At 48.2% G+C, this 16789-nt stretch overlaps 1 protein-coding gene across 5 annotated transcripts; it reads right to left on the bottom strand.

Moving 5' to 3' along the window:
- Window positions 1-117: 117 nt before the first annotated feature.
- LOC125974036 (poly(rC)-binding protein 3) lies at window positions 118-14803 on the bottom strand. Of its 5 annotated transcripts, none has more exons than XM_049728816.2 (16): window positions 14516-14803; window positions 8298-8349; window positions 8145-8203; window positions 7773-7880; window positions 7562-7696; window positions 6383-6406; window positions 6284-6316; window positions 5921-6037; window positions 5730-5861; window positions 5092-5220; window positions 4893-4967; window positions 4681-4722; window positions 3925-4000; window positions 3168-3220; window positions 2863-3032; window positions 118-2530 (listed from the first exon to the last, which is right to left on the bottom strand). In XM_049728816.2, the coding sequence occupies exons 5-16, from the start codon at window positions 7634-7636 to the stop codon at window positions 2476-2478; spliced, it is 981 nt and encodes a 326-aa protein (XP_049584773.1). In that variant the 5' UTR covers window positions 7637-7696; window positions 7773-7880; window positions 8145-8203; window positions 8298-8349; window positions 14516-14803; the 3' UTR covers window positions 118-2475. The 5 variants fall into 5 exon arrangements, with proteins under 5 accessions (XP_049584773.1, XP_049584771.1, XP_049584775.1 ...); XM_049728814.2 differs by having other exon boundaries at window positions 3925-4003; window positions 14516-14802; XM_049728818.2 differs by having other exon boundaries at window positions 118-1870; window positions 14516-14801.
- Between the last annotated feature and the right edge of the window lie 1986 nt (window positions 14804-16789).

The following is a 16789-nucleotide window of genomic DNA, read 5'->3' as shown; positions in this document are numbered from 1 at the left end:
TTACATGTCGTTTGAGCGCACGTTGGACCGTGTTTGTGTGTCGTCATGAGAACACGACCTGATCTCAATCACTTTTGGGTCGTCCACACCTCACAAGAACACGAGAGCAAAATCCGGTGGGCGGGGGGGACAAAGACGACTCCAACTTTATTTTCTTTTTACAAAACAAGAACAACATGAAGACATGAGCAAAGGCAACGGAGATCTTTGCAAAGTATGGGATTTGAAAAACACAAGAGCGGGTGGGTCTCAGGAGAACAGACGTCAGCTTTAAAATCAAAACTGAGCAAGCCCCAACTGATGAAGCCTGCTCAGATGTGAGGAGAAAAGTCTTCAAGACAACCACAACAGCGCCGTTGCGATTCTTCCGATCCCTGAGAGTCGAGGGGAGCGTTCGTCCACAAAATGAAATGATGGCTCCGACTTTATTGGCTGCGCTTTGCTCTCGCGCTGGACTTGTCGGTCTTCCCACATTTAGCTCGAACGAAGCTTCGTCTGGACGTTTTGCGCAAAACCAACAATGCGGTTCCATCACGACATCGACGACAGCTAATGACTTTGAAAATGACGTCCTGTGCCGGGAGCAATTCTTCCCGAGACCATCAAGTGGGAACTTGACCGGGATGCCCCGCCTCGACGTGCGGCATTTTGCACCTTGTCTTGACCTTTCAATGGTGATCTTGAGCAAACATTGGAAGGTTACGATTTGGGAGTGGAGTGGGGGAAGGCAAGATGCCCATTGTATCTCTGTCCTATTCTAGTCCCCGGAGATCTTGACCTGAATGCGTTGGCTGGAAAATCGTTGCCAAGGTGATGCTTCAGCACCGCGACCACCATCTCACCTTTCGCTCAAAGACCATAAAAAATCTCTTTTGTCTGTTTGTCGCGCTGATTAGAGCGTCGCCTCTACAATGCGCACCAAAAAATATTGATGACTTTCCCACCAATACGGGATCGGAATGCCAATACGACAAATGAGCTACAAAACTATTTCATAAAACAGATGAATTGATAGGTTTCCCACCGATATGCTGCCCCCTACAGGATTGGAATGCCAATACGACAAATAACTTGAGTTAAAGCTGCAGTGACATCATTGCATTAGGCATCATTTGATTTCTTGGGGTAGAAATGAGACTGGATTTACACCACTGTGTGGCGTGGCATGATTGTAACTTTTTGGGCTCGGAAGCGAGTCGGGTGTGCGCGGGATGGGATATCGCAATCGGGATGAAGATGCTCAAATGTGTTTGCCAGAGTCTTGCATAGAAGTCTTCGGTCAGCTGCAATTTCATTTTTGCTTCCAAACGGATTGTCAAATACAAAAAGCAAGAAAATGTATACAAACACCCACAAATTGACACTAGATCAAATTCTAGCAATGTTAAATGGCTTTTGTTGGCATATAAGGTTTACAGTTGTAAAAAATTGAGAATAAATAATCATACTACGAAACATATAAAACAAAAATGTACATCGTTTGACTGGCTAAACATGCAGCATGTCACACTGAACATTTTGGGTGTAGCAATTCATAGAGAAGATAACAGAAGAATCACAACTTGTGCATGGCAAGGTGCCCCTGGAATTGTCATTTCACAGAATCCCACAGTGCCGAGAAAGTTCTTTTGGGTTGCTGCACAAAAAAAGACCTCTCAATCTTAGAGCACGGAAAGTGAAGTCGAAAAGCATAGCAAAGCAAAGCAACGTGGTTGCAGAAGCGTCTCAAAGTGGATTTACGGCAAAAGTTGAGCGGCAACATGGAGACGATGGAGGATAGATAAATCAAGGGCATGATCTCAAGGTGGCTCACAGAGAGAAGATGGCTACAAATTAGAGAGTGGCCATTCCGGTGACTTCCGATGTCAACCTAGGACAGTACAAAACAAAAAACAAAACAAAAACAAAAAAAAGTGTGACAAGAAAATAACAGAGTTGCTTGTTACGCGCGTGATGATTAAGATGATTTGTTGTTAACGTTCCGCTTATGCTTTACTAATGATGAAATTCACACACTCACATTTGGACTTGATCATCACATCTACACAATGTTCATTTGGATTGTTTCCATTATGATGAACCATGCTTCGGGTCAAATCGACCCGTGAATATTATTGCTTTAAAAGTCCACTTTGTTTTCACTCTTCAACCGGATTGGAAGAATAAAACATTGCGTACACAAATGATGAGTAGATTGCCGACAACTTCAAAGATTGCACATGAGCAAAAAGGAACAAACATCCATTTGAATTTTTCAAACATATACCAAGAATAATTTAGTCAATAAATCTAAGAGAGCTCCTTTAGTGTCATGCTGCCTATAGAATAACAGCAAATAAAATACTCCAAATACAAGTGTGCCACAGGAAGTCTAATTCCACAGGGGGAATATTTGTTGTGGGAATTGGGGGGGGGGGGTTGGGGGGGGGGGGGGGGGGGGGGGGGGGGGGCTTGTCTGAAAACCCGCCAGCCACTTCAAGAAGTTGTCATTGCCGAAGGCTCATTCCACATGGCGGCCACGTCCCTGAACCTGCCATTGGGAGTTAGGGCAAATAATAATAATAACGTTCACTGCAATTGTGTTGAATGAGTTTGATTTTGCGTTGTTTGTGACGCTTGTGTTGGTTGATTTGCAGGCAGCACAGGCAGGTAAGGTGAACAAATACATCTTTTGAGGTGACTTTGATTAAGAGCGCTTGTGTCTAGGCTGTTGTTGCCATTGTCGTACGTCGGCATATTTTTTCAGGGCAGCCGTGAACCGAGTAAACAATTATTCAAATTGTTTTGAGGGAAAACCTTTTTTTTTTTCTTCATCATATTATTGAGAATTTTGCAGCAGACTAATAAATATGTCCCACAAACCTGGCATTGATGAGATACTGAGCCAGACTGATGTTGGCGGGCGTCCCGGTGATGGTGATCTGCCGCTCGCTCGAGCCTTCGATGGCGTTGGCGATTTTGATCTGAGCTCCCGACATTTGGCGGATTTCGTTGATTTTGGTGCCTTGACGTCCGATGATGCAGCCTATGAGCTGGAGTAAAAAATCAATTGTCACAGGTCATAATAGAGATGCATACGATGACCCCACGCAAAAAACGACATGGTTAGCTGAAGAAATACATAAATGCCATAAGGGCCCGTCTGGGATTTTTGAAAGCTGACTCACGTCATTAGGAATGGTGAGCTCATGGGTGCTGGCCGGTGGACTCGCTTCCAAACCTGAATTGGTCAAACAAAGCACAAGAAACAAACAAGGAATGGTTGAAAGCTGAAAGTTCTTCTTGTGATTTTTCAGGCATTATTTTGGCGCCAAATAACGCAAGTCACGCTGCGTTTTTGAAGTTGAAGTTTTTCTGACCACACCCGGGAAGTGTTGGAAATGTTGGGGCAAAAAACAAAAAAAATGCAGGAGCACGCAGCTGAGCCGAACACGATTGTGACGTGTTACTGAAGCTTCAATTGAAACGATCACGTTGCATTTTCATATCACCGAGGTCAGAGAAGAAATCGGAGCGAGCCAAAGAGCCACTTTTTAGCAATTCCATCACGTGGCACCGAGCGTTTGGCACTTCCCGCATTACGCTTCAGTTTGGAAGCAACCCTAAGTGAGCCGCTATGCCATTAGAGCGTCGTCATGTAAGGCAAATGAAATAACGCAAAGTGTTTTCAAGGACAGCTGCATGGCCTTTACCAAACAATAATTACCACATGATTGCATTAAGCGGCCATGTTGCTTGTCACAGGCCTAATGGCTTTCTCAAGGAAAAAAAAAAAAAAAAAAACAGGAAGCGCAGCGAGCAGGTCAGGCTGAACGGAAAAGAAACAGCCACAAGGTGGGAGGGGAGAGAAGGGAAAGAATGGAAGAGGACAGAGAAGGACAGGCACGTCTACGGGTGGGGGGAGGGGGTCTTGTGGGTACGTACCGGGGAAAGCGGGGGTGGTCTGTCCGAGGGGGGTAAAGGGGGTTTGCTGCATAGCCAGCTGGTGGAGCTTGGTCAGCTGCTGAAGGGTTAGGAGGGAAAGGACAACTAACAGGTTACTCTTCACACCAACACAATGTAGGCAAAGTCCACACGGTGAGGAGAGGTGGCCACGTAACCAAGAAGGTGGAGGGGGGGGGAGGGACATGAGAAGGAGAGAGGAAGGAGGAAGTTGCTTTCGGACAATTTGACTTTGATTACTGCGCTCGTCGCAAATGACCAAAACCCCTTTTTTCTTTTCTTTTTTACACTTTTTTTTTTATATATTACTGCACACAAAACCCTTTATTTATTTGTTTTACTTTGTTTTGTTTTACTTTTTTTGTTTTTATTACTGCACTCGTCGTAAATGACCCAAGTAGTCCCAGCTCAAACAGACTTTCAAGAGGATGTCAAATCGGCTCTTGAGCGATGGTTACCCGCGAGCGCATCCATCACTGCCCAACTTGAAATTAGTCAATCTGACAGCAGCTGACTCTTCAGATGCTCTCGCGACAAGGACGGACGGATGAAGGCGGATTATTGCTCGGCTCGCCGGCCGGCTGGAAATGAAGCGACTTGCACGTTTTAATACATGGACCGCGCTTTTGTTATCTTGTACGGTCTTTAAAGATCGCCGGAGGTGGGCTGTCACGTTTAGATTCCCGCCTCCTCACTCTTGATTTCATGACGTTACGGTGAGAAGAGAAGAAAACTCACATCTGGATGTGGAATGGCATATTGTCCCTGAATTGTGTAGGCCTGCAGGGGAAGACACAAGACAGGCGTCGTCAATAAAGGAAGATGGAGAGCTTCTCTCATGTCTGGATTGTGCCTTGGAGTCTGTTTGCGTTTTTGTGTCTGCATCTAAAAATAAAAGGGGCTTCTGGACTCGGGAGAAAGCCATCCATAGCGGAGGCCGGGACTCTTACCTGGCCCCCGGAAAAAATGACAGGGGTGGAAGCGGGCTTCGGGCGATAAGGAATCGTGGCCCCTTTGGGCGGCGACTAGGAGAGAGCCAGAAACAGAAACAGGTATTAGACATCAAACCTGGAAATCCCCCCAAAAAGGTTTGAAGCAGACATTTTGGCCCCGTTGCAGATCCAATCGACGTGTCATTGATGTTTGTACCTCCAGCATGACGACGCAAATCTGTTTGACACACTGGATGATGGCTTCGGGGGTCCCGGAGATTGTCACGGCGCGCTCGGTGGAGTTGGGCAGCATGTCTCCGGCCACCTGAACCTGCGCCCCTGTGGACTAGAGAAGGCACGTGGCCTTTTCAGAGCAGCAATTGACTCCATCTAATTGAGGCTTTAGCTGGATTGCCTTAGCGCTGTCTGGGGATTTTTTTTTTTTTTTTGCCACTTGTAATGCCTGGAAATACTATTTTATTGCTACGACTTGGGCTGCAATAAGGATGCGCCCCGGGATTCCGCCTGAGGGAGGGAAATCTCTCCTCAATGTGCACCAACAATGAATTTGGCTCATGTCGTTTTGTTTTCCTCTCTTTCTTTCTTTTGTTGCCCCCGATCATTTTGTTCTGTGACAAAAGGTTCAACCATGACAGAGAAAACAGAAACCCATCCGACAAGATTATCCCCTCCCAGACATGCCAAGCTCGTCTCTTGGTCGAGACGTATCACATCAACAAAACCGTACTACTACTTTCCTATTTGGACCGATTCATGTTTGAACTCTTTCACTACCATTGACAACCTTGTATTTCATCGAGGCTGCCAGATGAACTCGTACAACTTTGATCCTACCTCTCGCATTTCTTTGATTTTGGAGCCTCCTTTGCCGATGAGAGAGCCGCACTGGCTGGCCGGCACCACCAGCCTCAAGGTGACCGGCGGCTTGCTGATGGCCGGGCTGTTGCTCATGGAGTTGATGATGTCCTGCCATCAAAACACGTTGTCCGCCAATGACGTCGCCACGGCTTCCCGCTCGCGCTCACCTCCTCAAATTTATAGGCAATCATGGCAAAGGCCTTGAAGATGGTGTCCGTCGGTCCCGTGATGGTGACGATCCTCTCTGGGCAGTTGCCTTCCGAGATGTTAATTCGCGCGCCGCTCTGCAAGGTCAAAAAGAGAAACATCACGCCACAACTTCCACGCTTTTAACTTCAATTTGCTTTTCCCCATTAAAAACAGAAACGCCGTGAATCCATTCCAGCCCAAATGTGCATTTAGAAAGGAAAGCAGCAATTGATATAATCGTAATTGATGACAAAAAGACGCAAACGACACCAATTCAGTTGACTGCCACTAATGTGAATCCATTTTGCGCACTCGTAAATGTTGCGAATGAGCACACTCACCTCTTCGCGCATTTTTTTCACCGTTTCCCCTTTCTGGATGAAATAAGAGAGCAGCTTTAGAATACGTGCCGGAGGACGGACAGACGGAGGTGAGCCTACCTTTCCAATGATGCTGCCCACTTCCTGTAATACACACAAAGGAGACGTGTCAGTACGATTGACCACAAAGGGATTGTTTTTTCTTCCCCCCCGCTGAGGTTCAACCCACCATTTGCATACAATGGCAATGGTGAAAGCTCCCCGAGTAGCTATGAATATTCAAAAAACAACCACAGGGCTTTTTGTAACAAATATTTTTCTCCTTGTCTCCCCTTTGTGCCTTTTTCTCCAGGCCTGCCAGGGTTGTAATCAGTTTTTGATTCAATTGTTGTTCCTGTCCAACCACACAAACTCACTGTGTGTTGACAGCATGCTAAAAAAGACAAAAGCTTTACTATGGAACAAGCAAGCCTCATCAATTGCGATTGGGGCTTCCTTTTCCCCCCAGTCGCTGGCTCTCCGGCAACCGAATGGACTCGCTCAGTTCCGCCGGGGCGCCTCAGCTGCTTTAAAGCAGCGACGCCGACTTGCCTGGAGGTGAGAACATATTTGTCTGCCTGCGTGTGATTGACTGCTGATCTGTCGGGACGGGCTCCGGAGAGCCGTGACCTTGGCCGTAAATGGATAGATAGGAGGAGGGCGGCTTGATGGAGAGATGGATGGACCTCGAGCACGGCGGAATACAGAGCAGATCGCGTTCACACCGGAAGGCCTTCGATTCTTGGACGAGGACTCATTTTACAAGGCGGCGGAAAGCTAAGGAGGCAGACGTACTCCATGAACGATTTGGGTTTGTCAGCGGGAATGATTCAGAAGATGAACGACTAACGTCCTAAGTGGATTTCGCCGGTTTCATATTTCTGGGACAGAGGAGTCACCCCTAAGCAAACTCCTGCTTTTGATTTTTTTGCTCATCCATCATTTTGATCCGGACCACTGTTATGGGAACGTAGTTTGGCTGCTGGCCCGAGTCATTAAAAAGAAGGACACTCCAAACAAGTGACGCTGATGCATCAACAAGGAAGTTTCCCCCTGTCAACGACCTTTGACCTCCCAGTGAGGCCACCTGTTGCTTTGTGTCCGTGTCGCTGCGGAGGCTGCATATTGAGCAGATCATTTGCGTGCGGGAAGCTGTCACAAGTCCAAGTACGGTCTGACCTCAAAAAGAGAAAGCAACTTTGTCTTGGAGTATTTGTTCTCCAACGGTAACATGCTTTGAGACATTGGCCGTCTGCTTACTTTTCCGTGCATGAGGAGCCGGATGGTGAGGGTGACGTTGAGGCCGCCTTCCGACTGGACTTGGGCCGACTCCATGGCGGGAGGACGCCGGGTGACGATGCCTGGAATATGATGGGATGGCGGCCAGCTAGGCACCTGACGATCATCACGCAGGGAGAGAAATATTGAAGGTCGTCCACATCAAAGCGGCAGCGGCGGCGGCGCCACTCACCAGAGCTTCTGCGGCTGAACTTTTGTGAGGTCATAAAGGACAGCAGAGTTTGCTCCAACAGCCGTCTGCCTTCCTCTCTTCCAGTCAATTACCAGCTCATGCTGACATCTGAACATCGAAACAAACGTGATGGACATTTTGTCCTCGTTGCAAATCCTGGACAGCCAATCCACCCGCACATTTGTGCAAGTGGTCCTGGCTTGATGACATCGCCGCTGTCAGAGGTGACAACAGCGCTCATTCTCGCATGCACAAATTGACTTTTGGGTGTGCCTTTGGCATCTTCTTGGTCATATTCTGCACTACGGTGGGCCAGGGCTCGGTGCGTCTCCGCTCAGGCCCTCTTAACGACCATCATCACCGTGTACTTACTCTCTGGTGTGCTTTCCCGGTGCAAAATAATCCAATTAGTTGAACGGAACAGGAGTTATCTGAGAATGAGAGGGCACAAATAAAAAGATGAATGCATGAAAAAAAAAATTTTGTTCTTATTATAGTCACGGTTTCATTGTTATTACTTCTTACATTGTGAGCTTGCAGACGACGAGACCCCCGGGGACAGTGAGGGGAGGCGATTCTGTGAATGAAACCGAGCATGTGGGTTCAAATGATGCTGCTTTGTCGCGCCATCTGCCGGCCGCTTTTAGGTACACGTGGAACGATTTTGAAGCAGGACGTTGCTGCCCTCTTTTGGCCTCACACCACAAATGCACCATTACCCTTTTCTCAATGACGTAATCTTGACAATATTTACATCGTATTTTGAGACAGAAAAATCTACACTATAGCAACGAGTACATTTCTTCTACAAGAATGCCAGCAAAAAAAAAAAAGAATAAAATGACGAATATTCTAACACTTGCTATCTCTACTTTATTTTTGTAACTGCGATCCTAACAGCCTTTCGTGTCATGATGGTAAATATATTTGTTTGCCTGCGCGTGTGTGTCGTTTCGTTTGACTTTGTTTGAAGACTAAATATATTTATGTTGTTTTTTTTTTAAATCAAAATCACCTCAAGGTTAAAATGACCCCACCTGCCCAGCATGTACACCATACAGGACTTTGTGAATACATCTTTGTGCTCATTGTATGTATGTATGTATTTATTTATTTAATGGGTCAATTTGACCCGCAGCATAATAGGAGTGTTACGTAAGTATTGAAGTGCCTCTCGCCTGGTTAAGTACACTTTGGAGTTGCACGGTCCGCTGTGACCTTTTCCTCCAAAAGAAGAAGCCAGGAAGGGAATAATGTGCGTAATCTTTGCACTCCCCCCTACACTTATACACATTAAGATAATCCTCAGAAGCAGCAATCTGATTTCTCCACAGCTTTCGTGCAGGGGCAAAGGAGTGGTTGGCGGCACCGAGGTCCCTCTGGGTAAAAAGTCGATTATCACGTCAATGGAAAGGCCCCCGCCCGCCCGCTCGCCCGCCCGCCCACCCGCCTGCCGCGCTCCCATGACACTTTTAATATTTAATGATGAAAAAGGCTAATGCGCCATCTCCTCAGCGTGGCTCTTAGGCTCTCATTAAATATCCCGACAGCATCTTCGGCACACATTTTGTCAGCTGAAGCACTTCACGCCCCCAAATGGAACACACACACGGTAGTGAAAACAACATTCGGCCGGCCGGCCGTCATTTCCATTATCATATATCATATAATAATCCATTATTGAGTGGAGTGCACACAAACCGATGAACGGACCCAGTTTGATCATTTCCACCCTCAAGTCCGCAAAGGCCTGATTTGTCAAAGTTCAGCTGAACACACACACACACACACACACATAAACAACCCTAAATAATAAATGTGGGATTAGTGTCTCTAGCAAAAAAAGATGGATTTACTGGGTGCACAATATGCCGCAAAGACACGTCATGGCCCAGCAAACACGCGCAGACGTGCAAAGCGAATGCTCCGAGCAACCAGAAGAAACGCTTGGGTGGACAAACGCGCTTCCAAAAGGAGCCACGGCGCGGTCATTTTCCCAATATAAAGGCGGGAGAGCTTAGCCGGAGCCATGGAGCCGGAGCGCTCGCTCCAATCGGAACCGGCGGCCTAAGACTCTGCTTTGAAGTCATTTGGAGCCAGCAAAGTGGTCGATTGTGCGCGAGATGGCCGGGCGGGCCTTGTCGCCGATGATGAGCCATTAGTCATGCTGCATTTCGTGTGCTTTCCCCGCTGCAGCCTTGGAGGGATTTCTTTTGCGTATTCATTTATTTATAAGAAATATAAATATTGGTGGCCTTTCAAATTTCTTCCGGATCGGGCCCCACTGTTCTGTGCAAAGGCTATCAAAGGACACTGACTTTGACATGGCGTCACACAAAGGCCCGCTAATTGATGGCCATATTTCCATAATCCTCCATTTAACATTGACATCCCTTGTGCGAGCGACCCCTTGCCACGGTTGCCCTTGTGGGGATTGCGCCTCCGTTTAGCAATTGGCCGGGCTTCAAGCCGCGATGGAATTGCCCGTCATATATCTCGACGCCGGACATGTTTATGTCGGAGAGGCCGGCTCCTTCTGCCGCCTCATCACAGCTACTGGCAAGCGCTCAAGCGCGGGTGGGGGCGGGGCTTCCGCTGCACGTGTGCGATAACAAGACTGACCATAAATGAAACGCAATAAACGGAGATTGTCCAAGCTAATTTCCACATGCAATTGCGCGCAGGCTAACTAGGAGCAGACTAACTTCCGTTTATTGGCAGACATCCAAGGCGGGGCATGTTGAACAAGGAAAATGAGACGAGACCGCCCCCGCAAAACAGCCCAAGTTCCGGCAGGTATGGGAAGTTGACGTGAATGCTTGATCTTTGTGGAAGCCAACAGATTTGCAGAGAAACAAATGACAAACGTTCTCCCTTGAAGCAAAAAGAGGACAGGATGTTTTTATCGCCTACGAAGCTTCCCGGGTTAGGTTTCAGAATTGCACAAAGTCATTATTATGGCTTTCAGTGTGTGTGCGCGCGCGTCAGGGGAAAGCTAATATCCCGTCCGACTAAGCAGCGTTTGACATCCTCACACCTTCAGTAAAGAGACGCCTCGGCTTTGAAGTCGGAGTCTTAAAAGCTCTTAATCCCCAAGACGGGGGAACCACCAACAACCTCCAACATGCAAATGTTGCCTTTTGTCACGTTGGAGCACTTCTTTCAGATTGTAACCTTTAAAAAAAAAAAAAAAAAGCCATTATACAATTGAAGAATGTACTCGGGTTGCGCGGTCGTCCAGTTTGACTCGGGCCAAGGACGCTGGAAAAGCTGCAACTCATCCGGCCGGCCCGCTTAAGGAATTGCCCGCCTCTGGAAACATTCCAGAGTCGGCGGAGGAAAGCAAGCGAGCTGCATCCTGGCGCAAGATCTCACCTCACCTCACCAGCTGCTCTGACACACTTTCAACCTCGTCAATTAATCATGCGGAACCAGCGACTGGTGGCACAATGTACTTCTCCTTCCCACAAGAACAACTGAACGCAGAAAATGCTGCCACAAGTTGACCTTCAATTTTCTGGCGGGATCTCGGGTGAATTGAAGCATTCCTCGAGCACCCCAGAGCAATTTACAATGATGAATGAACGAGGCAGATTGGAAGCTCTCCTTAAGCTCTCGTGCAATCTTGCTGACTTGGCAACCTGATTGGGAGCCCAACATGCAAGAGTCTAAATATAGATTCCTAAACGCACGCGTTTCACTTATTCATGTCTTTGGCTGGCATAAAAAAAAAAAAATAATAATGTCATCTAGCAGAGTTATTCCATTTTATTGTCCGAGGTCAATTCCGTTTTTATGCAGCCATTGTTTACAACCCTGACGTGTGCACGCGAGCGCATCACATGTTAAAGGTTAACGTTTCTCCCTTTGGATTATTTACTGTTCAGTCGCGGCGCCTCCGAGCTGAGTCTTTTCTTCCGTTTTAATGTTGCGGCGGCGCCATTCAAACGCACGGAAATGAATTATTGAGCTCTTTCTGCTGAATAGAAAAATCAAAGCAGATCAAGAAACGTAATGTTAAAGCAATGGCGTGAGCAAGGGCCTCTGCCTGGGCTCTTTGTTGCTTTGCTTCTCGGTCGCCCGCTGGGGCCAATCTGTTGGTCAGGCGCCGCTCGGCGGTCGACTCCCGCGACCCGGCCGGCGTGCTGAGCCGACACAAAGCGACAGCTTGCGCCGCTCGAGCTGCTGCAACGTGTCCCGAAGACCACCAAGGTCAAAAGTGAATAAAACATCTTTAGCTGTGCTCTGGCAAACTAATAAAAATAGAGATAAAGAAAATGTCATTCACTGCAATGACAATTTCTTTGTTTGCGACAGACACTACTGGATGAACTTGCCTTCCGCTGGATCAGTGGCGTCAAACTCAAGGCCCGGCTGGGGGCTAGGTACGGCCCATGAAATCATTTTATGTGGCCTGCGAAGACACCGACTTCATGTGCCAATACTAAAATTACAAATTGTCTTCACTGTTTATAATATGAGACTTTCATACATTTATTTGGGTTGACAGTAACGATGGCCCTCCAAAGAAAACTATGACTACAATGCGGCCTGCGATAAAACCGACTTTGACACCCCTGCACGAGATGGAACAAAGTGTGTCGTGAGGGAAAACTCGGCCCGTCAGGCTTTTCCCAAAAACATGGGGAAAAAAAGGTTTCCCTAGTCGTGGATTTGGTTTGCTCCACTCTCGAGGACACTTTTGGATGAGACCACGGCGCTCTCTGAGTCCATCAAAGATTTTGAACGGCGGGCCGGCTGGATTACGCGTCTAAATAAAGCGTCCGGCGTGCGCATCGGACCGTGTCACTGATCCCGGCCGTCTCCGCTTTCCCAGACAACAGGTTTGCCTCGTGCGAGGAAGGGGAGATGACGCTCGTCACTCCGGTGCCGTGGCTTAGCCTAAGAGGCTTGAATAATCGCCGTGCTAAGCTGGCAGGCGCGTGCGTGCTAGCAAGTGAGCGAAGGCTCGCCTACCGCGTGCTTACAAACTCCCGGGAGCTTTTTAATCAAGCGAAAACGCTGAGAGGCAGCGACGAGTGCCAAGAGCTGAGATTTCCAATAGCTTTGACTTTTTTCTGACATCATCTGACAAGCAGCTCAAACACACACACGCACACACACACATCATTCTCAGTTGGGTGACGCAAATCGTCAATTTAGATTTTTTTTGGAGTGACTCGGAGGAACGATTCGCACCAGTAACAATATGGCTGCTCTTGCGGGTCTCCACCTTCAGGTTTCGGGCTAGTCCCGAGCTGGTGACTTTTACAGACTCAATTTGGAATCTCAACATTGAGATTTATTTATTATTTTAAAAAGTAGCCCGTCCAAATGTCTTAGCTGGTACTAATCAAGGCCCAAACATGTCGATGTTTACATGATCCTCGCACAGCGATGAAGAGGCTGCATGACTAATTGATGAAGCAAGCGGATGCTGGACTGCCCGTGCGGTCGATCCAGCGCGTGCCGGCCGACGCCATGCTTCAGAACTTAACGGCGGTGCACTTGCCCTGGAAGCGGCAATAACATTTACTTGTCGCTTGACCGGCGCCAGTGTGTATTAGCGAGTCTAAAAATAGAGCCGGCACAGGGGTCGATGGGCCGCACGATTTCCGAACACCTCGGCCGCCGTCATCTCGACATTGGGTGCCGGCTCACAAAGCAGCCCCGCAATATAACGCGGCTTTTGTGTATGCCATCGGTTCTCATTCATTTTGTTCCAGTCAGTTCCTTCGGCCATCGCAGCTCATCTGCTCACATCGGTCACGCAAATGGAGGCACCCGTGTAAAACTGGCTGGACGTGCAAGACGCACAGGTGCAAGACGCTGGATTTGGAGGGCGCCAATGCATCAAGTGAAAAAGTAACTTTTTGGCAAACCTTTGTGTCGGGAAGAAGGAATATAGGAAAGCCCAACCTCAGAACTGGGACGAACCGTTGTTGGAATGAAACATTAATCACGCTGCTGCTATCGCGTGACGGAAATACTCTCAAAGGGTATTTGGTGTTTGTTATGAAATTGGGTTGATTCAGCATTTCTACTTTTCCCCAAGTCATTGACGTGTGGTGAGGCCCAATAATTGGCTACAATGGCGTTCAAACTGCGCAGGCAGAGCGTATTGACGTCTCAACCACTTTAGCACAATCTATTTCACAGACACACACACTCCACATTTCCTGGTAAATTACAGGATGTGCGGATGGAGGACTAAGCAGCCCCCCCCTCCTCCCGGCTATTGCCAGGAATGCTTTATGGGCCGTGCTGAGTTCCCTTCCCGTGATTCAATCAAGCGGGTCAATGTCTTGTCAAGTCAGGAGACACTGGCTGCAACGTCACGCCTTCTGGCTGGACGCTCACGTCTCCCGAGTCCGGCATTCGAGGAGGAAGTGACCTGTGGTTGGGGGGGGGAGGCGGTATGTGTGTGGGGGGGTGGCCTGTCAGCATCTATAAATAGCCTTCAGCAACTACCTCGCAAGCAGAACAAATCAATTACAGGTGCCTTTTCTTGTGGAACAAAAACACGGCGTGTTGTCTTTGTTCACCTGCTAGGATGTGCCCGCAGGCGAGCAGATTGCAAAGTAGAGATAGGATTGTAATCACCTGTGACCGAGTCCCCGTTTTGGAAGGTGACGCCGGTGTTGGAGGAGCAACTTGAGAACGTAGGGAGGAACCAAGCGGAGGCCACAACACACAGAAACTCAATTCGAAAAGCGACGGAGGAAGAAAGAGTGGGCTCTTACCTTGTCCAAAGTGTCACTTTGTGGGACAGAAGTGAGGAGAGTCCAAGGGTCCTGGGTGGTAGGAGAGGCGGGATGGGGGGATGAGGGGGCTGCCTGGAAGCGGATCCCACAGAGGGGAAGGAAGAAGGATGGAGTGACAAGGAGCGGGGAGATGGAAGGGGGTGAAGAAGTGCCGCCTGCTTCTCTTTTCTTTTGCTGGCTGGCTGGCTCGCTCTTTATCTGCACGCTCAGAGTGGTTCACATCACAGGCACAGAAAAAGATTCTTTACATTTACACATGCTGCCACAGGGGGAGGATGGGGCGAGCTCCCCCTCCCACTCACCTCCGGGCGGCCAATGGGAGCGGGCAGAGAGGTGTCCCCCGGTAGCCAATGGGAGCCGGCGCAGCCGCCGCCGAGCTCGCTCTGATCCACTTGGCGGCGAGAGGGATGCGCTCCAGAACAGGTCACGTCGGCGGATGGTGAAGCAGATACTATCTTGTTTGCAAAAGACAAAAAGTTATTTTTGACAAAAAGGGAGCAAAACCAAGGAACTCAATCCAAACACATTGACAAGACAATGAGGCACACCTGAACAAGGCACGAGTGGCCGGAGGGAGCTGATTGGTTGCCCGCCACGAAAACAGCTCGGATGACAACAGCTGGGGATGGAAAGAAGAAAGAAAGCTGGAAAGCTTCCAGACTCATTAGTAGGCAATAATAGCTTGTTGTCAAAAGCAATGGAAGCAGTTTCATGCAGTGCGGCTTGACGATATTCATCGTCTCATCTCTCGGAAGATTGGTGAGCAAAGACCAGCACTCGGCCAGGTGTCACCCAAATAGAGATAAACATTCCAAAAGTCGGATTGCTCACTATTTAGCCCTGATCATTTGGTTAGTGGGTCGCAGCTTTAGTGGTTTGAGAGCCAAGGGCCGGGTCGGGTCGGGTCGGGCTGGGCCAGGCTGGGCCAGGCTGGGCCAGGCTGGGCCGCTCCGCTCCGAGGCCCATCTGCGTGTAAGCGCAAGAGCGAGAGTCATCAAAAATTCATCCCAAGATGGAAGAAGACGTCACATTCAATATGCTGCCGGCTGCACTGATGAGCAGTGAGCCGTGGAAGGTGAAGGAGCGAGCGGCTACCGCGTTAGCCGCTTGTGTCCACCGCCGACATTTAGCTTCATTTACGCTGGGCAAAGGATTCGCAAGGCCTGCATGTTGCACAAAAGCTGCCTCAGGAAAATAAATGTTTGGGCTTTGTTTCTTTCTGTCTCAGCTACGATTCCGCCCATAAATTCAGAGACTCTATCTGATTTGTATGTTAAAAGCCATCTCAATGGTCAGCGACTTCTGAAGAATGTCAAAATCGCTTCATTTCAGCAAAAACGGGTCTTAATAGCAAGCTTAATGGAATAATACAAATCTTATAAAATAAAAAAAATAAAAACCAGAACGACCATACGGTGTATCCTATACATTCTTTTTCTCACCTCATTTGTATCTTTTACATTTCGAAACAAGCAAAATAGAAAGAACATTCATTCCTTGAGCAATTTCAATATTGCCAGCAAAAACAACGGTATGATGTAGCCTCTCTTCACATGGCTCCTCATAACACTCTGCTCATCAAATATTTAAAGACAGGAGAGAGGGAAAAAAAAAACAGGCTTAAATGCCAGATCACTCACGAGTGTGAGAGTGCTACCCGCTGTCTGCCGAAAAGTCGGCGTGGACAAATGTGATGCATCGACACAATGTAACAAGGCGCATGGATTCTTTATCCTCTGCGGAACAACAACCAAGGGGAGCTGTCACTGAGTGAAACTTGCTTTTCATTTCTATTTCTCTATATTTGTTTTTGAGGTGAATCCAACTTAACGTCGGGTCGAGGAAGGTTTTGTCTTTTTGGGTTGGTCTTGCAACATCGAATGGCAAAGCGCAGCGCTGACAACCGGCTCTTTGGATGTCCTCCGCTATTGTAATTAACTCCCCCAAAATCTGCCTGTCACCTTACGCTATTGTGCTTGTTGCAGGATGGATTTTTTTTCCCTTTTTCTTCATCTCTCTTTCTCTACTTAGTTATTACTTAGGAGCCGCTAAATATAGCTTTCCCCCGGGCTGCCGGCATGCTAACGCTTCCGACCGAAGCCAGATGTGGGCGATTACACGGCAGCCTCCGGGCCCGCTCTCTCGCTCTCTCTCCTCAACCGGTTAAGATGATGTCAAAGGATAATACGCGGCGGCGACTTGTACTTAAGCAAAAAAGCAATAAGGAATTGGACACAAGCTGTGATGCCGCTG

Source organism: Syngnathus scovelli, chromosome 8 (genome assembly GCF_024217435.2).
Source record: "Syngnathus scovelli strain Florida chromosome 8, RoL_Ssco_1.2, whole genome shotgun sequence".
NCBI lineage: Eukaryota > Metazoa > Chordata > Actinopteri > Syngnathiformes > Syngnathidae > Syngnathus > Syngnathus scovelli.
Note: the sequence above shows the minus strand (reverse complement) of the source record. Positions and strands in the feature narration are given on the sequence as shown.